This window comes from Peromyscus californicus, unplaced genomic scaffold (assembly GCF_007827085.1).
Source record: "Peromyscus californicus insignis strain IS unplaced genomic scaffold, ASM782708v3 Scaffold_5__1_contigs__length_169319896, whole genome shotgun sequence".
Taxonomy (NCBI): Eukaryota; Metazoa; Chordata; class Mammalia; order Rodentia; family Cricetidae; genus Peromyscus; species Peromyscus californicus.
Window position 1 is genome coordinate 97877968 of NW_026294573.1, and position 26812 is coordinate 97904779.

Consider the following 26812-nt stretch of genomic DNA (forward strand, 5'->3'; position numbering starts at 1 on the left):
ATTCCTCTGAGGATCTGAAGAGCTGTTAAGTCATGTACTTAAAACCAAGACAAAATGTGACATGAAATTCCAGATGTATTCCTGAAATCTATTCACAACATTCCTATCAGGGAAAGAAAATCTGTGGGGAGAAAAAAAAATCACCATTTTTGAACATTTCCTAAAAATGATTCTGAGAACTCACCTTGTGTTGCCTAGACCTCAATTTGTCACTTAGAGTATCATCTTCTTAACCCAGCATTCTATGGAATGAATGCTTCCCTCTACTTCACCCCACAGGCCAATGCTCTCCTGGTACCAAGCAGCTGCACCTCTAAGTCAATTGATATGAAGAGCTAATATTATAAACCACCCACTGCCCAAGTAGTCCAGTTGGTTCCTCGTTATGCTCAAGCTTTCCCTGTAAGTGCCAGCAGGAAGGGGAGCATGTCCTGGTAGTAAATGCAACAGTCATGTCTAGGAGCAGGGCCTAATCCTAACGAGCTGTGTGCACATAAACATGCACGTATATATGCTTGGCAGCAGAATCAACAGTCCAATGTCCTCTCTTGATACCCAAATGAATCCCATACAAGCAGATTCCATTTTTAAATCCCTATCACATAATGGTGGGATTTATCACAAGGCCCAATGATGGCAGCTGGTGAGGACAGACAGGGAACATGCCCTTGACCATTATCTAGGCCAGGTACTGATCAGAAGGGATCCACTTTATATAAACCCTTTATCAGGCAGAGAAAACTTCTGCTCTGCTAGTTTCTAAAAAACTCAAAGTTCTCACCCAAAGCCCACCAGGGAAACTACTTAATCTCCACAGTGAACTGGAGACCTAAGTAGTCTCTCCTGTTGGAGGACATTCGATCACACCGTGAACCCTGAGTTAGCATTTGTACTAATTAAATAAAATTAACCTTGGGTCAGGAGGCTGTGTTAACAACTAGTTGACAGAAAGTAATCATAGAGCATCAGGGCATCTAAAGAGATAGAAAGATGCACCAGAAGCAGTAGGGAGGGGTTTTGAGTGGTAGTCTTTAGTTTTTTGCTGAGTGGAAGGATGGGCCCTTTTGAAGATGCCAACAAGGAGAAGTCAGCTAGTTGCTACTCAGCCTCTCTGAGCTAGCAGGTTTTCACCCTAGACTTTGAATCTTGAGTCTTATGTATAAACAGAATGATATTTAGTTAAAGCTATCTTTAGCGCCAGCAACCAAGCAGGAGTCTATGGGAACAGAATTCCCACCAGACAGTGCCCTGAGCAACCACGCCACTGGTAACTGCAGAGTCACAACAGCTGGCTGAAATAGCAGTAGATTTAGGCACAGCCACTGTGCTGAAGATTAAATAATACTCTTCCTTTTAGGTAGTCAGTATGGACTCAAAACAACTGGGAAGGGAGAAAACTACCTCAATTGATCAAAAAACTAAATATTGGCAACACAGCCACTCTATTAATTTTATTAATTCTGTTCAAAAGAATCCATTTCACTGGGGCATGGTGGCACACATCCCCAATCTTAGCTCCAGCAAGGCTGAGAAAAGGGTACTGTAGTGATTTGAAGCCAGCCTGGGTTACACTGCAAGAGACCCTATCTTAAAATTTCAGTTTTGGAATGGCAGGTATAATAAAATCAACTATTCATAACAACAACAAAAAAAACCACAAACACAAAAACAAACTGAATCCTGCTTTAATTGAAGTATGTAGAGTGTATTAAAATCCTACAGAAACATTACTGAGAATCTTCTGGAAAACAGGGATCATGCAATCCCTCTGGAGAGACAAATGAGAGTAATTCATAGCTCACCAACACCTCCCTACATTCCCAGACTACCCAGATCTCTTCACAATCTCATTCCAGATGCTTCTTAAGTTCTAAATCTGATTTCAGTAAAAAACATAGGACCTGTCATGTTTGATATTATTCTGGCCTTAAGAAATTAAAAAACTACGAAGTATCTGAATTCTTAAAACATAAATAACCTTAGCAAGAAATCCCAGTGACCCTAAAAGTCACTTTGGTAGAAGTGGGAAATGGATTGAATTATCTGGATATAATTTCATTAAGGCTTCAAACCTTCCAGGAGAGACTATCACAATTATACCATTTTATAACCTAAGTTAAGAAAAGGTTTACTACCCAAATCAAATCAAGAAGTCTGGGCCCAAAGAAAGCTTATTTCTAAAAGCTCTCTCCTGCATAATAGCATATGTTCACTCTACCTGTATTCTCTCCTCAATGTCAAAACTATCAACCTGACTTCTTCAGGAGGAATGGGCAATCCAAGTTAATAGGAGAGGCCCAAGAAGAAAATGCTGAAAAATCTGAGAGTACACAAACAAAGCTGATAGGGAAGACAAACAGTAGTAGCTTCTAGTTCATTCTAAAACCCAAGACTTGAGGTCTTTTTCACTAATGTTCTTTCTCCAGTTACTGGAGAGCAGAGCTGGACATGTCTGAGGAGCAAGGGAGTTGGCCAACTGTCAAGGCGAGAAGAGGTAGAGGCCTGGTGATTAATGAGTAAGTGCTTGCCTAGCCAGCTCCTCTGTCTTGACTGTGATCAGCCAATGTAGATGCGATGGAAATCATTGGCACCAAAAGCAGCATTACATTTAGGACACTTGCGCTGGCGGGTGTCATAGCGAGTCTTCACACATTCAAAGCAGAAAACATGGAAACACTTGGTCAGCACTGCATCCTTTTTCCGCATGTTACAGCAGGGGCAGGTCAGCCGTGCCTAAAAATGAAAATCAGAGTCTGAGGAACCATAAAGCTTATGACTCAAATGCCTATGATAGATAAGCAAATCAACAAGACTGCTGAGCTCTAGGAAAAGAGCATCACTTTCCCCTGAAAAAATAAACCACTCTCTGCTTGCCTTCGTGTGAAGGTCAGTGACTACTCTCTCAGTGCTCCAGTAGACCACTGCTGCCTTTGCTTAAAGTCAGTATCTACTGTCTCTGTGCATTAGTAGGCCAGTTCAGGCACTGACAAACACAGATACCACCCAGTCAGTTTTTCTAACCTTGTAGTCCTTTATCTCCTCCATCAGAATCTCATCACACTTGGGCACATTGTCTGGTTTCTTGGTGGTCTCCAGCTTCCTTCGAAGCCTAGATATGTCCTCCTGCAGCATGACAGCAAACACAGTAGACATATTTCCCAGAGCTGCCATTTTTGACAGAAATCATTTCTCCAACTTGACCTTTCTATTGTAGAAACAAAGAACTTCCTGTCCTTTCATGTCCAATTATCTTTAGGAATGTAGGAACTTGTAAATGCCTGTTTACAAGACACTTTTGTTTCAGAACAGGCAACCCTAATCCTATCCCCAACTTAGAACTGCACCAATGAGAGCAATCTAGGTCAGGTGAGAACACAACCTGAACCCCAGAGAGCAGGCCGCCTCAGTTTGTGGTAACTAACTGATTTTATGGTGAGGGTAGACCTGGACTGAATCATTTACAGACCTATGGAAAAGGACAGAAGCCATCATAAGAACCAGCCGGCATGAGAAAAAAGAGAATAGCAGTGCGATTTTAACCTTCAACTGAAGTTGTACTCCTACTTAACAGTTCACCACTGTACAGATTCCGCAGCTATTTGTTTCACAACTAAAGAACATGGCATGAAGCAGATAATGCCAGTCCCTTCCCACAGGCCCTTCAGTCCAGCAGTTCATGGTGTACACCACTCACCACAGCCCTCAGAAAGCACTGAAAAGGTAAATACAATCAAAGACAACTGCTCTTGCCTGTGCTCGTTTGAAATTGAACAAGTCCTTTTCTTTGGTGACACTGTTCTCCACAATTTCATCCTGAAAGTCATGCAGCTTCTTCTGAGCCAGTTCTAGCTGTGCCTTGAGGTCATCTGCAAGCTGGGCTGCCTCCATGGCCTATGTGGAATGCAGAAACATCACCTTATCCTTCCTTCTTCCAGGGAGGGAAATGACATCCAGAGTGAACTGAAACACTCCAGGCAGCTTCTGCTCACTTGCCCCCGAGCCCACCCATCATGGCAGGTTACAGAGGCCAGCATACCTTACGCTTATTCATCTCCAGGGCCTGAGTCCTAAGGCCTAGCTCCTTCTCCCCGGTGCCAATATTACTCTGAAGCAGGTGCTCCTTCTCTTCCAGTTTCCTTACCACCTGTAATTGGGCATCCACCTGTGCCGGAGAAAAATCGTATTTTAATGTAAGCAGGTAGGAAAATAAATTTAGTTTTGTTGTTTACCCACATATCCTCAAAAATTACAACATGTCAGAAATGTCAAGCTATTGCTGGCTTTTCCCATGAACTTTTCAAAATATATCCAAGATTATGATTACTGAAGGCTTCAACTTTTCACATAAAATAATTTACAAATATTCAGAGTTTGGGAACCTAAATTGCCAAGAATAGAAGATTATATTTAAGGATATTCATCTTCTGTAGCTATACTAATCCTCAAAACATGGCCACTCCAACCAGAATATAAGCACTTGACTCAAACCAAATTTAACTCCATTTCTTTCAGAACAGCTAGAGGTTCTGAATTAGACTTTTTCTTGAAATCAATCCACAAAGTAGAGTCAAACAATCCCAACAGGTAAAAGGCAAAATCACACATCCACTTCTGGCCTCTCACTCACAAACTCTCACCCCAACATCAGAATCAACCAGATCAGAAGAAACCATCAGGTAAGACTCTAGCATACACTTTACTGTGCAGCATTTCTATCACACAAAGAAAGGAAGAATGACGGTCAGTTCTGGGGGTGTCTTACTGCAGGAAGCCTCGACCTCAACAGAACGAAGAACTCCACTCAGCCCAGTTACCTGGGTCTTCAGTGTCAACACCTGGTCAGCCAACTCCTCCTTTTCCTCTTTAAGCAACTTATGGATCTGGTTGGACTTGATTCGCTCCGACATTAGCTTGAAGTTTGCATCGTCCTTCTCCCGCAACTGCTGCATCAAACGGATGTTCTGCTCCTGCATGTCCTCAAAGGCCTGTCCTGTGACATCCATCTCAGAGAGGAGAGCTTCTTCCTCCTAAAACAAGGGAGCAATTAGCAAATCTGACAATGCCAAAGGATGAGCAGAGGAAAGTAGACCTTCCCTCTATTCACCTGCATTAGTTTTATGCCCATGATCATAAAGTATAAAAACTTTTCTTTTCTAATCACTATATCCCTTGGTCCCAGTCAGCAGAGAAAGACGAGGTCCTCAGAAAATAATGTCTGAAACAACAGCTAGTCCACTGAAGGTAAAGATAAATTCTCTGCTGTCAGATACACAAAACAAAATAAGGGAAGGATGACAGACAAGAATTTCAATGTAATAACAAAGAAACTGATAGAAATTATGAACAACAAAGAGGAGTAGGATTAAAGTCAAACTTCCCTGACAGTAACTTACCTTTCGGATTTCTACTTCAAATGCTAACAAAGGCATGCCCACCTGCTTGGCCATGGCTAGCTTCTTCTGTAGGTATTCAATCTGCTCCTCCACTGCCCGAATCTTCCTCAAGGCATCCTCATCAGCCATTTTCTTGTTCTCTTTCTTCTCTTTATCCTCCAATTCCTTGAGTCTTTGCCTGAGATCCTCCAACTACAGGAGGAAAAGGATCACGTAAGAAACTAAGAGAAGCCATCAAACACTTCCAAAACTCTATCAACATTATGCACACATGGAAGCCCTACATAAGCAAACAGTACAGAATTGTGGAACAGGATAAATGATAAACTGAGCACAACTCAGTTCAGCACACCACTCAACATCATTCCTACATGAAATGTATTTACAGGCTGAGGCTTTGCCTATTATACATACTTTTCTTTGGAAGTGTTCAAACTGTTTTCTCCTTAGGCCTCAAAAATAAAATACATGTTTTCAAAAATAAAAACATTCCTCTTGGGATGGACATGACAGTGTACATCTTTAATCCTAGCACTCAGGAGGAAGAGTCAGGTGGATCCCTGAGAGTGTGACGCCAACCCTGGCCTATATCATGAGTTCTAGGATAGCCAGGGCTTCACAGAGAGACCCTGTCTCAGAAAGCCAAAAACAAACAAACACACAAAAAAACATTCTTCTCAGAGCTGATGGGATGGCTGAGTAGTTAAGAACACTGGATGATTTTCTTGAGGACCCATGTTCAATTCTCAGCACTGCATGGCAACTCACAACCATCTCTAACTCCAGTTCTAGGTGCCCTCTTCAGCCCTCCACTGATATCAGGCACACATGTGATGCACAGACAAGGCAAGGAAAACACCCTTACACACAAAATAATAAAAAATAATTAAAAGAAAAAAATCCCTCTCAAATGCAACCAGAAAAAGAGAACTACTATAGTAATAACAAAGATAAAGTGGTAATAATTTCTCAGGACCAAGGAATGAAAAATTTTAAAAACCTACTCCAAGTTCTTGTAATTCTGACATATTTTATTACCTTGCAGAGAAAAGGCCTGACATCAGAGTCTTTTTGTTTGTTTGTTTGTTCTGTTTTGTTTTTGTATTTTGCTTTTTTGAGACAGGGTTTCTCTGTGTAACCCCAGTTGTCCTGGAATTCCCTCCATAGACCAGGTTGGCCTCAAACTCAGAGATCAACCTGCTTTTGCCTCCTGAGTGCTGGGATTAAAGGCGTGCGCTATCATACCCATAGACAGTCTTTGAAAAAGGGGACAAAGTTCCTAAGTTGAACACTAGCGTTAAAGATGAAAGCACAAAGGACAACCTGCTGTGGGATGTTCTGTATGGCAAATGTGTTGCTCTGATTTGTCAATAAATAAAACACTGATTGGCCATTGGCTAGGCAGGAAGTATAGGCGGGACAAGGAGGAGAAAAAACTGGGAAGTGGAAGGCTGAGTCAGAGAGAGACACTGCCAGCCGCCATGATGACAAACAGCATGTGAAGATTCCGGTAAGCCACGAGTCATGTGGCAAGGTATAGATGAATGGAAATGGATTAATTTAAGCTGTAAGAACAGTTAGCAAGAAGCCTGCCACGGCCATACAGTTTGTAACCAATATAAGTCTCTGTGTTTACTTGGTTGGGTTTGAGTGGCTGTGGGACTGGCGGGTGACAGAGATTTGTCCTGACTGTGGACCAGGCAGGAAAACTCTAGCTACAGACAACCCATAGATGAAGACTGTCACCAGTTTGACAGATGACAGAAGGCCCGGTTACCTCAGCCTTCGACTTCTTCTCAGCTGCCATTAGCTGCACTTTGTCTCTCTGCTCCTTGGGGGCAGAGCGATACATATCTAGCAGCAGTTTCATCTCCTTCTGGCTCTCTTGTGCTTTCCTATGTCAGGGTGGTGGAGGCAAAGGAACAACAGGGAGAGAACAAAGGACATCAGAGCAAGAGCACTGGGATGGAACGCGATTATTTCACAACAGTTTTTCTACTCTCTATCATTTTCATAGGTTACCAACAGACTTCTGCAGCATACGTGGAGAGCACAGAAAAGAAACCCATACATATGAATCACTTCTCTCTTCAATTCTGCAACATAAAGTTATACAGTACGTAACTGCTGCACTTCTGACACAGGCATTTTAGTGGTGCCACTCAGAAACTGAGAGTTAGTAGACAGATCTGGGATATATTTAGTCAAATCACTAGGGTGATATTTTATAGGGGGAAATGAGTGTACTTAAAAAAAAATCAAAAACAAGGAAATTTTGAAAGTTTAAAATAAACTGCTAGTCTTAGGACTGGCAATGACAATGTAAACATCAGTTGGAGACTAACACTTCATTTCTTACTAAATTCTTAAGCTTAACGACATGTGAGCTCAAGTACTTTAAGCACAGCGAACACTTAAATTCAAAGTATAAACCATGAAAAATAACACTTAAATTCAAAGTATAAATAAACCATGAAAAACAGAGTCAGAAAAGCCAGTTCCACCAGACATTATTGTTTATGCAGTAGGAAATGAGACAATATGTTATGTGGGGACAAAGATAATGCTGCACTGAGTTAAATCTATCCTTCTGTCTGGATCCTGTAGGAGGAAACTGCCTAAGGAATTCTTGGTTTGAGGCTGGCATACCTTCAAACGAGTCAAATGCAAATAAATTAGAGATGTAGGATAATTTAAAATGCAAGTGATGCCAGCAAATTACCCAAACCTAAAAGCAGTAGTCAATTTCCAGTAGTCTCTGGTGTGCTACTTCAATGTAGTATCTGTTTTCTTAATATGAACTCATGAGAAGTAAAGGCCTCAACCAGGAGCTGACTAGCTCCTAACCACTCAGCAACATTGTACAATAGCCAGGTAGGCCACCTGGCTACATATCTGATTGAAAGTCAAGACCATATTAATTGTACATTAAGCTACACCTAAAATACTATGTAATGACTGGTGAGCCATACACCCTAAAGCAAACAGTTCACTCTCAGGTTCGGGCTCTGAATCACGACAAATGTCGCTTACTTGAGTTCAATCTTCAGCTGCTTGATAACATCTGCTTCTTTTTTCCTCCCATCTTCATGCTTCCCTTTCTCTTTATCCTTAGCAGAATCTCTCTCTTTTTCTGACTCTTTCAGTTTCTGTTTCTCTCGTTCTCTCTCCTTTTCCTTTTCTCGTTCTCGTTCTCGCTCTCTTTCTTTCTCCCTCCTTTCTCGTTCTCTCTCTTCTTCATCTCGTTTGGACTTAACTTCACTGGCCTCCTCCTGAGATGCCTTTGATGCTGAAGGGTGAGTGGACAGGTCCTCAGAATCCTGCTTTAGCTCTGTGGGTTCATCCTTGGGGTCCTCAGTACTAGACTGAGATTGCAGGAGGGCACTGCCACTGCGCAGCCGTGTCTAGGAGACAAAGCAAGGAAGACACACATCAGCTCTGTGGAGCAGATTCCTTCCCTCACTCCTAACACCCTCACCCTCACCATGGCAAACAACGCTTATTCCACGGTGCCCGGATACCTTGTTCAGGTCAGACTGTGCCTCTCTCAGTTTCCGCTTATACCTCAGGACCTCCCCCTTCAGCTGGTGGTTGTGATTCTGGAGGCTGCTAATGAGATGCCGCATCTCCCGGTTTATGGGACCTGAAAAAACACAGCAGCAATATGAAGAGCCTTGAAAAGGGCAAAGGCTCAAGGAGAGAAAGCTCAGAACCAATCAGGAACTTCTGAATAGCAAGGAGAGGTACAAAAAAATGCTCTTTCTCAGAAGATGAAAATCAAACTGCTTGAGTGAATGAAAACAAACGCCCAGGCTTTGGGTCAAAATGAGTTACAGGATTTGATTCCAGGTGCTTCATTCAGATCTTCTGAGTTTAAGTTAGAACTAACGAATCCCAAAAAAACTCCTGTTTTATTTCAAAGAAAGAATTTACAACAGACAGAACACAGGTAGAGCAAGAGTGATTTTACCAGCTTGTTCATTGGCAGCAAGGGTTTGCTCAAACTCTATCCTCAGCATCTCATACTCTTTGCGGACCTGGGCCAAGGTGTCCTCCAGCTGGATTACTTCAGTTCTCAGCTTCTTATGCAGACTAACCTCATCTCGCTGCAGATAAAGAGCCAAAAAAATTCATATAACTTTACTCTGTCTCCTATATTCAATCTGTAACAATCTAAAAAGATAAAGCGGTAAAAAAAAACTGCTAAGAAAAGAATGCTAACTCTGAAAATCTCCACATTGCTATTGCAAAACACCAGATGTGATTTAGAAACATGACTTCAGAACCTGGCAGAACCCTGAAGGAAATGGCACTGAAAGGACATGGCATCTAGCTCTGAGGTTACAATTCAGATGGAGAACTAACCATAAACTGTCTAGAAGTAAGTATAAACTAACATTTAATTTATTTAGCCAACATACATGAAAACTCCAACTACTTTAAACATTATCTTAAGGACTACAGAAGACACAAGTTGAACATAAAAATCAAAGTTCTACCTCCACAATAATTTACCTAAATGTGCATGAAATGCCACAAAGGCACAATGTCCACCTGTTCTCCCCATATGTATGAGCTGTAGCCACAGTTTCATGAAGGCTGGTCCCAGGGCACACTTCTACTTCTCTCACTACCAACACACTTTTGATCTTTATTATCCACTTCTCCTAGGAAAGACTTCATAGTCAAATCAGATGTTCTGTCTCCTCCATTATCACATCTTTAGATAAATACCACTGAATCGTGCTGCAACCTAATGAGCCCCACTCTCCCAATGGACTGTAAGATCCATGAGAGCAGGAATTCTGTTATCTTACACACCCACTGGATGAATAGGATATTAATTATACATGGGAGTAAAACCACAAAATTTCTTAGGCAGGCAATCACATAGAGAAAACAAAGAAGGAGAGGGAATGGCTGGCTCAGTGGTAGTGTGTTGGGTCTCATACCCACCACTACAACAAAGAAAAGTTCACTGTTACCTCAATGAGCTCGACCTGGCGTTGGTGAGTTCCCCGGGTGCCATGAAGCAGAGTCCGAGCCTCATCCAAGTGGGCTTTCAACTGTAGACTCTCATTGTACAGGACAGAGAACTGTGACTGCATGCAGCGATATTCTGGGGTTTCCTTAACCACTTCCTCCACCGCACTCCGCAATTCCACCTTAGGAAAGCCCAAGGGAAAGGCAAGTCAGAACTGTCGCTCAAGTTACAATGGGAAAATATCTTAAACTCACTGATGCCCCATACACTTGAAGCCATCACTCAGACCATTATGAAGTCTATACTACCACTTTTGGGTAAAACCCAGTCCCTGCATAAACTAGGTCACCCAGGACTACTTTCATATGTGTTTCACATTGTTTAAATCCCAATCCAAAGAAGCTAGAAGAGCTGCTGAAAGAGTTGCATGAAACTGACCTGACCAGCACATCTGTTCTAAAACACAGCTAAAGACCCCAGTCACTAGCTGTTCTTTATTAACAGTCACAGAGAATATTTCTGATTGGCAGTAAAAATGGTCATGTTTTTCCTCAGCAATCATTTGCTTTAATTTCCCAAGAATTTTAATAAGTTTTTACTTTCAGTTCAAATATCTTTATTATTTATTAATCAAGAAATAAACTATAAATGACAGGCTATGGATGAAAGAAGGATAAGGAAGACTTCCAGAAGAATTTGTTCTCCTAAAGACTCTGCAAGGGAAAATTGTAATAGGCAGGAATGAACACCACTGGGTTACTAACCCTGCATTTACAGGAAACTGCGGAGCCAAATCTGTGACCCATCTCTGGCAACAAACACCATGTGACCAACACTCCCGCACAGCATGCACATTTTCCTGCCATTTATCTTATAAACACTCACTTTTACCCTACTCACCCTGATAACTCTACTGCTCATTTTTTCAACAAATTCTAAGTCAACAAACCTTGATTTAGTCTATGAATCGTTACTGGTTACTGTAAGTCTGTTTCAGAACAAGACTTGTACAGACAATGTATGCAAAAGCAAGTGAGCACACAGTACACAAACAAGAGCTGCAGGCACATCTCCCTGGTTTTACTAGGAATATTTAGAGCTGCACATAGTTAGGATATACAACATGGTGTTCTTTTATACAAGCTCTATGTAAAATAACTACCATTAATCCACCAGTTACTATTTGTTAGCTCTTTGTATATTGAAAACATTTAAGATCAGCTTTCCAAGCATATTTTAAGTACACGATACAGAATTATCAAATTCCAGTCACCATATGGAGGTGAGGCCTCCAGTGTTTACCCAAGCTGCAACTGAAACTTGGGACCATTAATCAGTACCTCTCCAAGGTCCTCTACAATTACCAACATTCTATTCTCTGCTTCTTAAGAGACCCACTTTCTTAGCATCCATATATTTCAAGCAGTATTTGTCTGCTATGGGATATCTTTCTGTATGCTGTGAATAAGTGTGGCTCCCATTGGATAATAAATAAAGCTGCACTGGCCTATGGCAGGGCAGGATGGAGCCAGGCAGGAAAATCCAAAAGAGAAAGTGGAGAAGAAAGGAGAGTGGGAGAGATGCCAGCCCACTGACCAAGGAGAAACATGTAATGGCACAAAGGTAAAGCCACGAAACACGTGGCAATACATAGATTAATAGAAAAAGGTTGAGTTAAGTTATAAGAGCTAGCTAGCAAGAAGCTTGAGCCATAGGCCATACAGTTTGTAATTAATATTAAGCATCTGTGTGATTATTTTATAAGTGGCTGTGGGACCGAGGGCAGGAGAGATTTGTCCAAACTGCTGGGCAAAGCAGGACCGGAGAAATTTCTGTCTATATTTGTCTATCTCTGTCTGCCTTATTTCACTTAGCATGTCCCCCAGGTTTATCAATGCTACTTCAAATGACTAAATTTCCTTCTTCAAGGCTGAATAACATTCCATTGTACAACTATACATTTTCTTTGTTCAATCATCTTTGGTTAAATGTACTATTTTTAATGCTACTATAAAATGAGATCATTTCCATAAAGTCTGTTGTTAGTGATTTTATAGTCTGCAACTTTACTGAACTCATTTCTAGTTCTCAAGGGTCTCTACAGTCTCTGTGCGTAAGATCATCACACCTGCATGTGCGTAAGAACATCACGCCTGCATGTGTGTAAGATCATCACACCTGTAGACAGAGACAGCTGTACTTCTTCCTCTCCAATCTTTCCAATCTGGATGATACTGACCAGAATGGCAAGAATGGACATCCTAAACCTTGCAATTCTTCACAGGGCATGTAAGCAGTGGGCAGGTCACAAATGGCCTTTGCCATGTTAAGGTATATTTCACTACACCTAATTTGTTGAGCTGTATCCTAGAAGAGGCTGCATTTTGTCTATAATTTTCTCGTCCCTCATAAAGTATGCAGGTTCACATGCTGATGAACAAAGCATTTGCTTCCTCTCACCCTTCAGAGCTAGGCCTCCTACCTTCAACTTTTCATTCTGTGTAGTGACCTCTTCAAAGTCTTGGCGAAGTTTCTCTAGCTCACAATGTCGGTTCTGAGCCAACTCTTTGTTCTCCTCAAGCTCTGCATTCATTTCCTCAAACTGGAAAGGATCAGGAAAACAGCAGATGAGAACAAGGAGAAAGGACTCCTCAGACATCCCACTTCATGCTTCCCATGTTCACTGTTCCACTCCTGCCTGGGAACCAATCCCAGTCCCTAGGCACAAGGCCTATTCCCAATGAAACACCATGTCCCAGGTGGGGAAGACTCTACCTTCCGGGCATTGATGGTGATTGTACCTCCATAGAGACTGCTCCCCGCTCCATATACCTTATAGCCTTTTGAATTCACCTACAGAGAACAGAGAGACCAGAAAACTTCAGGTGCATGGGTAAGATGAGTCCTCAAAAAAAAGCTTGTGTTTGCAGTGGATGCTAGTTACTACAGACATACAACTGCTCCAAGTACTGAGAACAAGTGACAATCAAGTACTCAGCCAAAAACAGGACAACACACACACACACACACACACACACACACACACACACACACACTCACTCACTCACTCACTCACTCACTCAGAGCTCAGGGAAGATTATTAAGGGCTAGAAGGAAGAGAGGACTACTGTGAAACAATGTCTCCTGGACATGACAGGGTTGTACTCATCAACTCACAGCAGCTATGGCTGTCTGCACAAGATCAAACTAACCAATATACTAGCAATGAAGGGGAAAGAGGTTGCCTTACCCTTAGCTGAAGAGCTACTGGCATGTGATAGCGGCTAAGGGAAGGAAAGTCATTTTCCTCTGGGGATGCAGCCCCTGGTATGCTGCCCACCCATGAGCATATAGCAGTCCTAATAGGGCTCAGTGGGTTATTTTCAAAAAATGAAGTTTGGAAGGGAGCATATGGAAAGGGGTTCTAGAAGAATTGGATGGAGGATGGATAGGATCAAAATATATTGTATACATGTATAAAAGTCTCAAAGAAAAAAAGAAAGACTATTATCTTGGGAAAAAAAAAGTCAGAGGGTGGAGAGATAATGGCTGAGCAGTTAAAGACTCTTGTGCTCTTGCAGAGGAGCCCAGCTGGGAAGCTCCCTGCATCCACACTTGGAGACTCAAGCCCATGTAACACCAGCTCCAGGGGACCCACTGCCCTCTTCTGGCCTCCACAATCACCTGCACACATATGGAATATATTCCCTTTCTCTCTCACACACATGCATATACATAAATAAAAATACATTCGTAAATAATTTTAAAAGCCTTTATAAAACAGCACTGACCCGTTCTAGGACTTCAGCCAAATGTCGGTTGAGCCGCTGTTCTCTCTTTCGGATTTTGTCAATGTCCCACTGCAGGTCATCAATCATGGACTCCAAGACAGACACTCTTGACTCAGCTGTCTCTACTTTAGCCTGCAGCTTACAGAACTACGTCCCAAAGACAGGCATTCAGAAACAACAACAAAAAGATCAAGTCAAAAAAGTTCCAAATTCCACAAAACTAGCCCTTGCTCATACACAATTTTAGAAAAAAATTATCCAAGTATAAAAATAAAGTCATAGATTCAGGTGAACAGTTGTGACACTGCTACAATCACAGAAACAAACAATTGCTAAAAACTTTCACACAAGGACAAGGCTAGTTAAGATTGTAATCTCTCGAAATCCCATGAAAAACATCATTTCCCTAGACAGACCACAAATCCATCAGAAAATGAAAATTTAAAAAAAAAAAGAAAAAGAAAACATCCGGTACCAAATATTTTAGAAAAATATGAATTCAAATCAATAACATCTCTTACTTTCTCTCTCTACATATCCAGAAGTGATAATTCTCATAGAACAAAATGGAAATTTCTAGTGTTTTTAAGCTGATTCTTGAGCAGTTTACAATCAGGTTGTATGTGAGTGTGAGCATGTATGTGTTCGCATGCATATCCAGGCACACATGTGCCACAGCTTGTTATGTGGAGATGAACAACCTCAGATTAAGTTCTTGCCTTCCAATTTCCTGTCATATGTCACTTCCAGGCATCTCCAGTCTCCGCCTCCTATTTCACCTTAGAGAGTGGAGTGTTGAGATTAGGGACCCATACTACTGCATTCAGCTTTATGTAGATTCTGGAGATCTCAACTTTGCATGACAAGTTCTGTATCCACTGAGCCATCTCCCCAAGACCAATTCTGTTAAGGAGCTATCAACCAGCTGATGCTACTCAGCATCTTGATTACAAAACTGCCCCACATTCCCATTACTCTGTATATACCTTTAGGTTATTTTTGTCTGACATGTGTTAGTCATGGAACTATTTGTGGCCTAGTCTGGAGTGAAAACTCACATTCCAAGTTCCTATGGCATCACTAATGCAGACGAGTTCCCTTACCTCACTCCCTGCTGAACTTTCACCTACCTATTCCTCAGTACCATTGTTCATAGTCTTTTATATTTAGGGCAGTGAATTATTTAGGGATTTACAATTTTTGTTGTGTTGTGACATTTCTTCCCAATAATGAAGATCCCAAACTATCAATTAAGTGGAGGCATGAGAAATATTTAATTATTTTCTTCCTTTAACCTTTCCACAGACTTTGATCTCTCAGTGTTGACTGTTATTGCCTCACACGCTCTTCAATGTCGAAGTATGCTTTCTAGAATAAAGTGACCTCTCAAAGTTCTCCTAAGTCTGACTTGATGTCAGCCAGAGCTACTAAGAATGGCTGTCACTCCTTTCTGGTCAAGTACCTCCTGAGACATGGTGTGATGCTTCTCCTGAAGGAGGTCTGTCAGCTCCTGGAGCCTCACATTCTCTTGCGCAAGGAAAGAGTTCAGCTCCTGCACTGCTTCCTCCACTATCAGGTTATCTGAGGAGAAAGGACTGCACTTTAGTTTAGCACTGACAGGCTAAGCTTCAAGACTCTCTATTGCACCAAACCATTGACCTGCCAGCTCACCTCACTGTCCTCGGAACGTCAGAAAGTAACCGAGTGTCTATTAGCTCACAGAGAGTTAATTGGTTAAGTACATGAGTCAACCTGCAACCATCACCTACCCTCATCTCTTTCGGTTAAGACAAATGCCTTGAGCAAATAAATGAAGGCTATATAATTTTATTCAGATACAATTTCCACCACCAAAAATGGACTCTTTAGAATTTAGAATAGACAAGATTTCTAAGCAGTGTCAAAATTAAAGCAATATAATTTTATTTTTTAAGGCAATCACAAATTCCTATTATTAGCTAAAACCAACATGAAGCATCTATTGGGATGAGGGGACAGGAAGCACAATTTTTATCTTCAAATAATCACGTATAAAATCATGAGGAACAAAGATAAAACACAGGAGTCATTTACCACAATATTATGTTAAGTATAACCCTGAAGCTCAAAATAAAAAATGTACAGAATATTTATAAATGCACAAGTTACATCTTTAATATTAAACACATGCTGAACTCATGTGTTTAATATTAGTCACAACTATTACAGTTCAAGCTAAAGCACTACAAATGGAATCAATTACTCTTAGGATATAATGTACACATTATATACAAATATACAATTTATATCTCTACAATTCATTACTCCAATTCATGTGTTTAAAATTAGATTCACAACTATTACAGCTCAATCTAAGTGTTAGAAATACAACCAATTATTCTCAGGACACACATTATCCTTTGGAGTTAAAGAGAATGTGTTCCCACACTACCTGATGCCACTGCTCTCTAAACCATATAGAATAGGCCAGTCAAGTTGTGGGTTCCCAGTTTCCATACAGAAAATTACTTGTGGAACTCTTAAGACAGACAATTCCCTGAGATCCATCCCAAACTTACTAATTAAGAATCTCCATGGGCATGGCAAAGTAAGTACATAAATGGTGACTCTGAGTCAACCTGAGTTAAGTACTAGCACCTAAATTTTCATTCTTTCCATATCATAAATTCTGATGACAGGTCCTAAAATTCAATAAAAACTCAGCGAGTGCTTAGTAAATTAGTAAATAAGCCATAAATCTAACTCCTTTAAACAAGAACCAAACCTATGGATGAAAATGAACTTTCAAAAAAGTTAATACTCAGAATTATAATTCATACCATATATATCTTTACCTTTTTATGAACACAAATTTCCTCTGGGTCACAAACAGGTTAGCTATTTAGAATTTATAATAAAATGTTTTTTTAAACTTAAATCCAATCTTAAAATACATTATCAAATTTTTTTTCTCTGTGTGCGCATGTGTCTGTCCTATGTGTAAAGACATGTGCATGTGGAGGTCAAACGATAACCCACAAGAACTAGTGTCTCCTGCCACCATGTGGGATCTAGAAATTGAACTCTGGCTGGCAGGCCTGCATGCAAGTGCCTTCAATGCTAAGCAATCTTGTAGACCCAGAATTCCACAATATTCCTTAGTACTGTTTGATATACTACTCAGTTTAGTCCCTTTACAAATATAGCAAATAATGTACTTGATATCCACTTAAAACATCAAATTTAACATCAACATAGCCTCTGTACATGGTATATTTCCCACATTACTATGATTTAACAGTACCCTCTAGACATTCAATTAGAGCCAAGGGAGACAGAAGTATCACACAGCTTGTTTTATAGTAATCGGAAAGAGTAGTCACACCCATTCACTCCCCACTGCAGTATCCTAATTAATAATAAAATACAAATGAGCAAGCTTATTAATTACTATATAACAAAAAAAGAAGCAAAACTTAAAAACTTCCTTAAAAATGAAAATATAGAATAATATTATTTGCTTGCTCACCCAATGAATAAACCATGTTCTACCTAACTATTTTAGAGACAAAGTTAAATATCTTGATGATAATCAGGGCAGCTAATATACTACAACCAGAGGACTGGAGAGATGCCTCAGTGGTTAAGAGGGTGCACTGCTCTTGCAGAGAACCCCAGTTCAGTTCCCAGCAATCCACATCAGTCGGCTCACAATCACCTGTTACCTCCAGGTCCAGGGGAATCTTAATGCCCTCTTCTGGTCTCCTCAGTTACTCACACTCACATGTATATGCAACCTACCATATACATACACACAATAAATCTTTTTTTTAAAAGATGAAATAACCAGACCATGGCTATTACTGAAAACTTAAAATCAAGGTATTTTATCTGCATTTGAAAAAGAGATCTGTCACAAACGACTAAAGACCTTTAGTCATTTTAGTACACTTTCTACACTGAAGGAACATAAGTCCTACATTAAAACTCAGTAATAGTATTCCAAATGATAATTTGATTTTAAGACTTTTCTATCCATTGGTTTCCCATTCTATCTCTTCAAACACAGGAGTCATACTTCACTATCTCATCTAACTCTCTTTAAGAACATCAACAACAAAAGAACACATTAAAACTCACCTTTTGAAGTCCCAACAGTCAAAATTAATTCTGTTACTTATAAAAAGTTAGCATGTCATGCTAATTACACTGAGACTCACAAGGTTTAAAACTCCATGGAATTTAATGAAATTGAGCCTCCTCATTTCTGCTTTTTGGTGCTGAGAATAGAAGCCAGGGCCCAATGCATAGCTAGCCACATTCTACCGCTGAGCTACACCCTGAGCCTCACAGAACTGAGTTCTTCCCCTCCCAAGCCTCCCAGTCTCCAGTTTCTCTCCTCACCTCCGCTGTTCAATTTCCGAGATAAGAGCTCCACCTTTTCTTGCAGTTTATCATAGACAGTTACAATCTGGGACACAGCACGGCGGGAAGACTCCACGCGCTCCTGAAGCTGTGACTCCATCTCTTCACTGGAACTGCTGGCCAAGGTAGCAAGGAAAGAGAAAGCTGGCTCTTGCCCTTCCCCTGAGAACATGGGGAGAGAAAGAAGCCCCCAAAATTATAAATCTGGAAATATCAAATTTTCCTTCAAATGGACAGCCTCAAAGCAAAGTTCATCTTCAAAAACTTATGTAACTAATGCAAGTTACAGAATCCCCCCGCCCCCCAAAGACACAGGGAGAAAAAAAAAGCTCCCAAATTATAAAGCCAGAAAGAACAAAATCCACCGCCCCCCTCAACGGGCGAGCCTCACAGCAAAGCTCAAACAGCAGCCAGGTAAGGAATGCAATGACAGATTCCTCGCCAACACTTGCCTCTCTCACGGTCATCTTTGCGCTCCTGATTGCTATCAGAGTCAGGCTCTGGTTCTGGGACAACCAGGGCTTTCCTTTCTGTGAGGAGGTCTCCCAAACCCTGGTCCAGATCATAACGTTTAAGGATGATACGGATGTTTTCATCGAACTGGGAAGGATATGTACAGTTAACAGAAAAGAAAGGGGCAAGGGTTGGGAAACTAAGCGAGCACTAAGAATGAAAATGCTGCTATGAATCTTGGGTAAACATACAAAGTGGCTACCTGGCTCCAGTACCGGTTTACAATCAACAGTGAGGCATCGTCCGTGGCCTGGCGTCGCTCCAGTTTTTCAATGTGTTCCCGAAGTTCATCTTCAATGGCCTGTCTCTGATCTAGCATTTCTGCTAGCTTACGATTTTTGGATTGCAGTGTTCGAATGTCTAACTCCTCCTGCCCCAGGAAACCAGAATTAGTCGCCACAAAGAAATTAGACAAACGAGCTGTTAAACTCAACAAGCTCACAGTAGTTCATTAGCTATTTTCTATAAATAAACAAATCTTTACTAGGACTAAGGACATAGCTCAGCTGGTTAAGGGCTTGTCACACAAGCATGAGCACCTAAGTTTGATCCCTAGGGCCTACTTCTAAGAAAGTCAAGCATGGTGGCACATGCTGTAATCCCAGCACAGGGAAGGAAGAGACAGGTGGATCCTTGAGGATAGCTGGCCAGCCAGCCTAGCCTAATTGGTGAGTTCCAGACCAAGTAAGAGAACTTGTCTAGAAACCAAGGTCAACAGCAACTGAAGAAGATCATTTGGCCCCATATATACACGCATACACCCAGATACATACATACACAAAGAAATCTTACAACTAGCAATTAGGTAAGAAGTGGGAGCAGAAGAACAAAGGAACAGGTATAAGATCATGTAAGGAAACAGCAAGTATGGTAGACTCTCAAGCTACCATCTCACTGTTCTATTACTATAAATCTCCACAAAGTAACACAACGTTGAGGCTCTACCATGCAGCTAGTTCACTATCTAACTTATAGACACTGTCTTCAATCTCCTAGGCACCACTCTTTATTCACTCAAGATCTGGCACTTAGGATGTTCTCTAGTCCAATACCTACCCATGTTATAAGGTGACTTAAACATAGGTATAGATGAACCATCTAATCACCCAGCACTCAGTTTGTCAGTATTTTGAACTCTTCAACGCCAAATGACTGTCTCCACCACTGGGTTTCAAGGATGCCTTTTATTCCAAAACCTACATTGTAGGAATCATCCAGAACTCTGCTCCATTCCAGTTTCCCATTTCCTGAATAAAACATGTTTCTCCAGGTATCTCATGTCCCTACAATAGGCCTTTTACCTCATTTAGATCTCCAGAATTTTGGAACTAACTTTCTTCCACTCTGTCTCATTTCCATTACTTTCAACTTTGCTTATATACTATAATATAATCCTTCAAACACTATCTACCATTCTCCTATATCCTTAATCCATTATTCTATCTTCATGAACAAATCTCAACCTAAATTAATCCAGATATATGATTATTCTGTCCCTGTACTCCATATAACAAGATTTCTACAGAAACTCCATAAACCAAGAAAATTGGTGATTTTACAAAATAAATTTCTAATATTAACAAGTGAGCATCCACTCTCCATTAAAGTAGTGTCAAATTCTCTGGAGCCCCCCTTTCACACAATACTAAAGAGATGGCTTTGTTCCTTATTTAGTAAGAAATATAAGTTACTAAACAGGAAACTATTAAGTTCCCCCAACTCTCTGACCCATTCAACTCACCAACCTATGTACTTTTTTTTCTTTCTTTCTCATTTTAATTTGAGAAAAGGGCTCATGTAGGCCAGGCATGACCATGTAAGGCAATACCATACTGTTAACCTATATCTCCAGCAATGCACACATTCTGAAGACTTCAACTTCTATTCAGGCTCCTTTCCTTTCAGCAACAATCTCATTCTCCAAGGTAGGCACAGTGGTACAAACATAAAAGGCTGAGGCAGGAGGAGCTAGAGTTCAAGGTCAGCCTAGACTACAAAGAACGACCCTCTCGTCCATCAGCAACTCCCCAGGCCTTAGTATCTTTCGACTTTCTCTAGTTTCTGTCCTTGGAGAAGCTGGGGAATACAGGAGGCAACAGTGTGAGGAAAATAATCACAGATAACGAAACAACAGGTGGAAAGGCTGACACTTTTGCTTTTTTGTTTTTCTTCTTACACAAAAGTTAAAGTTTATCAGCCGGGCGGTGGTAGCACACGCCTTTAATCCCAGCACTCAGAGGTGAATCTAGCCTGGTATACAGAGCTAGTCCCAGCACAGCTGGGGCTATTGCATGGAGAAACCCTGTCTAAAACAACAACAACCAAAAACGTTAAGTTCAAAAAGAAGCAGAGCAAACTGCTTGATGATGAGAGCAGGATGCTCTGCAAAGAAATCAGCTAAAAGGCTAACACTCTCACTTTATGAAAAAATTGGTGAAAGTGAGATTTTTATTTCCCGTCTTCCCTTTCAGTTAAAAGGCTTAGTATGTCAGGGTAGTGACTAGCAGCTCCCCCGGGCCAGCTTATTTGTACTATTAGTAACGTGTCGGAACACAGTCCAAGAATGGAGTTGTGTGAGTATTCTGAGTGCTTGAGAGAAAACTCCAAGAAAACAAGACAGGAGGTCTTGTCACCTCAGTTTCTTCAAAACACAGAATCATTCTTGGAATGTGTTTTCATGTTCCTTCCAGACGTAGCACATAGACGCAAGTTTACTTCAGCTGTTATTATCCATGTGCCTCTATGGAGAAACATGTTTTTGCCACCTGTAGCTTGCTTGACCTTGTGACCAAACACCTTCCAAAGCACTATCTCTACCCAGTCTCCCTAACTCCTCTCATGTTCTTAAGCTCACTATGATTGGCCTCACCACTATCTCAGCACAGGCCTCAGTCTCCAGTGAACTACCTGGTGCCGAATGCAATGTCTCCCTTCACTCCAATCAAAACATTCTTCATTTGCGTCTCCTCCAAATCAGACTTGTCTCCATGGTCAAAGCTACTCTACTCAACTCCCTATCCACTCTAATTTCTAAAAGATACCTTAATGTTCAAAACCAAAACAAGCTAATTCACTCCCCACAGCTCCTGAACAGACTCCTCTCATGTTCTTCTCTTGCCCAGTAAGAAAAGCCTTACTCCCCAAATCCTACACTGATCTTCCGTTTCATGGGCTTCATCCAGTCTGTCAGGAATTCCGTCTACGCTGCCTCCTCGATCCAGTTCACAATGATCTCTCATTTGGACAACTCCAGTGCCCTTCTGTTTAGAGCAAATATTTCTGTGCTGTTTTGTCAGGAGCCAGGTTTAAAACAGCTGGAGTGGACAGCTCCATTCATACTGCAAGAGTTCACAACTCAGAGGGACATTAGATTCTCACTTTTCCTGCCTCTAAACCTCAGCTGGCTCACTATGAAAACTTTAAAAGTGCATAAAAGGAGTTATTACCCTCAGAAGAGACAGGAAAGATGAGGCTGTCAGGGTGGGGGTGGGGGAGAAACAGTTCTGCTAGGTGCACACGTGATAATCCGTGCTCCCACAGGAGCTTCCTGGGTCTCCTTGCTGCCCTCCGGCTGAAGTCCAAACAGGGATGTGTGTTCTGCTTTCCTTCCATCAACCTATTTGCTTGTCAGTACCACTCTGGAAACTCTAGTCTACGGGCTGTAAAGCACAGCGACCAGCAAATAGCAGGTCAGGCTGGAGAATGGCATAAATGCATGTAGGGTGCACAAATAAATGCTGCTAAGACAAAACCACCTTCTGGCAGCAGGATGGAGTACTAGAACCCAGGGCAGCTCCCTAAATGACACTTCATTAATAATTTACTAAGCAAGATCTTATTCTGACTGAAAAACAAAATCAACTTCTCTGAACCTCAGCATCAATATGCACAAGAAATACAAATGGAAAGTGTCTGCACACTATATTCCCTTGACCAAGCCAAATATAGAATCTTATCTACATCAAACTCTAAGCTTCTGATGCCTAAAGATACTACTGGCCATAAAAGAAACAATACTTTATTGTCTATCGCATTACCTAGTCCAGTAACATCTAGCAGCTCATTCTTCTTGCATACTTACTACGTTCAGAGCAATGTTTTAACTCTTTACAGGGACTCCCACTTTGTCATAACCTGTCACACACAGGCACTGCAGATTCATTTCACAAACAAACACAGGCACAGGGCAAATAACACAGACCATGCAGCTTAGAGACAAGGCTGAGAGCACCCCCTAGGTTGCTGATCTGACTCTCATTCAGCACCAGCACTCTCAAAGGCTTTGCTAGAGTGCCTCTCAGAACATGGCACTAAATTTTCAGTAAATGAAAAATGCAAACGAACTATAACAAAGACGATAGTAGCCACCAGACTCTCAAAAGAACACAGAGGAACACCTTGCAAATACAGATCAAACATCAATACACCTCACTTCAGAAACTGATCACCACATCATTTCACCTATTCTTTTCTTCTTTTCTAATGCCTCTCCCTTAATTCAAAAAGCTTCCATAATTTTTTACTTTCAAGTTACAACTGACAGAAGCTAAGCACATTTTCACAGCATGGTTTCTCATACCGTTGAAGAGACACCCCCTAGCTTAATTGTTTCCACTGTGGTCCCTGGATCTTCAACAGCTGCCTTTTTCTCTGGAGGCACAGATGTGCCTGGCTCTCCAGCAGCTCTTTTATTTCCAATCCCCGACATCTCGGCATAAGATGGGAGTCACTTTCCTGAATGGGAAAAACAAAAAACATGAACTAAGATATGCAAAGTAAGCAACAATGTAGAGTATATAGAGAGAGTATATAAAAACTAGCAATTTATTCCACATCTAGAAGCATGAATTCTATAACCAGGGGGGCAGGATCTGTGAGAAATGGGAGCTGAACTGACAGGATTGCAGATGTCTACATAAGATGTTAATAAGAAATAAAGGCGGGCAGTGGTGGTGTATGCCTTTAGTCCCAGCACTCGGAAGGCAGAGGCAGGCGGATCTCTGTGAGTTCGAGGCCAGCCTGGGCTACAGAGTGAGTTCCAGGAAAGGCTCCAAAGTTACACAGAGAAACCCTGCCTCAAAATAAATAAATAAATAAATAAAATAATAGTCAAAGAATGAAGAGACTGAATAAATTTTAGGACTCCACTTCCTGAGACACAAAAATAAAGAGCAGGACAGTTTATTTATGACAGAAGTTAACGTTAAAGTGTTCGGAGACTCAGAGCTGAAAGAGATGTGGGGATTGTTAGCGAAGTCATTAATCCTATACAAGTCAAGTTATCTCTGAACCTGTTTCCTAAACCAAGAATAACAATATGCTTGCTAGACTTAACTGTAACGGACAGATGACATAATCATAAAAATAGTTTATCATAATGTCAGTTAAACACTATTCATCCAAGAAATGCAAGCGTTCTCTTTACAGTTCCTTTTAATAAAAGGCTCTCTTCGTAGCTCCAAAAATGTCAGACCTAGGTGGGCATGCCAGCGCTTCGTCTGGGAAGCCGGGTTGCCTTAAGAGACCTCATTTGCCAACAATTCCCGTTTCTTCATCTGTACAAACGAGGTACACTTTTAGTATCCCCTACCGGACTCCGGTTCCGAGGCTCCAAGGAGGCGGAATGGATGCTAGAGTCCTTTCGCGAGAAATCCGGCCATCACGAAACTACACCCGGCTGGCTTCCGATTCAAGCTCCAGGACAAGGCGGCATCGATGGCAAGCAGCAATCCGAGTCGGACCTCGCCTGGAAAGAGAGGAGACAAGAGCTGAGCAGGGAGCCCCAACTTGACTGGAAAGCGTCCAACGAACGCAGCTTCGGCGTGGCTAGCTACGGGCCTGGAGGAGGGGACCCGGGAGTCCGCCGGAGGGATTCCCCGCCATCACAACCCGACCCCAGGGCGAACCTGGGCTCCCGCCGCTCCCGCCGCGGGGCGCGCGGCTCCCAGCGGTTATTCACGTAGGCCGGTGTAGGAATCCCATCCCTCACTTCAGACCTGCTGAGAAGGGGAATGAGCTTCCCGGAGGCGGAGGCAAGGAGAGGAAGTAGGGAAAAAGAAAAGGAAGTTGCTTCAACTTCGCCCGTTCCACTACGAGAAGGAGAGGGCGGAAGTGACGCGTAGGAGGCCGCCTGGCGGAAGTGACGTTGGAGGGCGCAGCGCGGTCTCGGAGGGGCGGGAACTGGTCTCGCTTTAAGACCTGAAGCGATCGGCGACTTCAACGCCGATCCGAGAACCTGCGCCCTTTGTTAGCGTGTTGGTCTGTGCCTTAGAAGCCCGTTATCATCACTGATGGAAAGCGTTTTGTTATGTTCTCTGTTACTGAGTCGATCATAACTCGTCCAAACTGCCGATTAGCTGACGGTCCTGTCAGTCTCCAGACGGCCAAGCGCAGACGCCTGGAACAACTTTTTTTTTTTTTAAGGCGATCAAGAGTTCTGCAGGAAAACCAAGGGATTTGACCGATTTCTGGTCTTGTACGATTTCCTTAAGGGAAATTCTAGCGGGACGGTGGTGGCACACGCCTTTAAACCCTCGGCAGGCAGAAGCAAGCGGATCTCTGTGAGTTCAAGGCCAGCCTGGTCTACAGGGCGAGAACCAGGACAGCCAGGACTACACAGAAAAACCCTCTCTCGAAAAACCAAAATAAATAAATAACCACATACCTAAATGGGGGGCTCTGTTTAGCACTACCTGCACACTAAACTCATCTGGAGGACTTGAGCACCTTGTAGGGTAAAAAGACACCCTTCTCCCAAACCGTTTCCATCCTGTGGATTCTCATCACAGGTTTGAAAACTACTGCTTTCGTGTTTGGGGGAGAATAAGACGCTGACCAGGGCCCCGGAAAAAAAAAAAAAAAAAGGATAAGAACAAATCAATTAGTACTCTGTAATCTCGGTACCAGTCTAGTTATAATTTTTCAATTAATGTATTTGTGCACAATTTGTGTATGTATGCGAGTGCCCACATATAGAGGTCAGAGGACAACTTTCAGGAATAGGCGACACTTGCATGGCATCGCTCTCAAGGACTGAATTCAGGTTGGCAAGCACCTTTACCCTCTGAACCATCTTGCCAGACCAGTTCCAGTCTATTTTAAGCTAATTAAGCTTTGCTTTTTTTTTCAAAGTTAGTAATAAACCATTTCCCATTCAATTATACTAAATGCATTTTAATTATAGAAAGATAATTGATCTAACCTGCTCGTGAAAAACTGTACGGCTTCCAAAACTGTGGCAAATTACTCAATGACATCAGATAAAGGTCCAGGAATGGAAGAATGGTTGCTGTACCTTTGAAAAACAATACATGTAGGCATGTTTGGAGAAAAACCTAATCCACACTGAATTTCTGGTAGTATGAAGAATGTGGTGTGTCCCTGTACTTGATTGCTCTTACCTATGCATGAGATAAGAAGTCAACCGTGGAAAAGTGTATTCTCATGTTGTCTTGGACTACAGTACCTTACGTGGTCCAGAGAAAATCGTCTGTATATGGACTTCACACTCCCATTTAGTGAAGCAAAAGGCTGAAAATTGTTTCCTTGACCTACCTGTTGAAAAGACCGCTGAATAGCAAACAATGGCTAGTATTGAGGAATAGCTATAAGCTACTTTCAGCATGAAAATAGAGAGATCCAGTTCCAGAGCTGTTAGACACGAGCATTACTGTCTGCACTGGAGCTTCAGCTCCCACCCCCAGGTACTGCCTCCATGCAGAGGGGCT

The 26812-nt window shown here is 41.8% G+C and overlaps 1 protein-coding gene across 1 annotated transcript; it reads right to left on the reverse strand.

Annotated features, from left to right (window-relative positions):
• Positions 1–1669: 1669 nt before the first annotated feature.
• Rnf20 (ring finger protein 20) lies at positions 1670–25169 on the reverse strand. The gene is made up of 21 exons (XM_052718788.1): positions 24992–25169; positions 24676–24831; positions 23665–23819; positions 19288–19455; positions 19025–19172; positions 18552–18734; positions 15631–15749; positions 14169–14315; positions 13153–13230; positions 12860–12979; positions 10379–10558; positions 9364–9499; positions 8915–9036; positions 8427–8797; positions 7171–7288; positions 5436–5585; positions 4815–5027; positions 4037–4162; positions 3751–3891; positions 3022–3123; positions 1670–2733 (listed from the first exon to the last, which is right to left on the reverse strand). The coding sequence occupies exons 3-21, from the start codon at positions 23791–23793 to the stop codon at positions 2557–2559; spliced, it is 2928 nt and encodes a 975-aa protein (XP_052574748.1). The 5' UTR covers positions 23794–23819; positions 24676–24831; positions 24992–25169; the 3' UTR covers positions 1670–2556.
• Between the last annotated feature and the right edge of the window lie 1643 nt (positions 25170–26812).

What these genes read in the sequence shown, in the direction of transcription:
- Rnf20 (XM_052718788.1), bottom strand. Translation starts at nt 23,793, where the DNA reads ATGTCGGGGATTGGAAATAAAAGAGCTGCTGGAGAGCCAGGCACATCT. An exon ending in ATCACACCATGTCTCAGGAG is followed by an intron (nt 14,316 to 15,630) that starts GTACTTGACCAG and finishes TTTGGGACGTAG; the next exon opens with TTCTGTAAGCTGCAGGCTAA. An exon ending in TCAATTTCAAACGAGCACAG is followed by an intron (nt 3,124 to 3,750) that starts GCAAGAGCAGTT and finishes GTCATGCTGCAG; the next exon opens with GAGGACATATCTAGGCTTCG.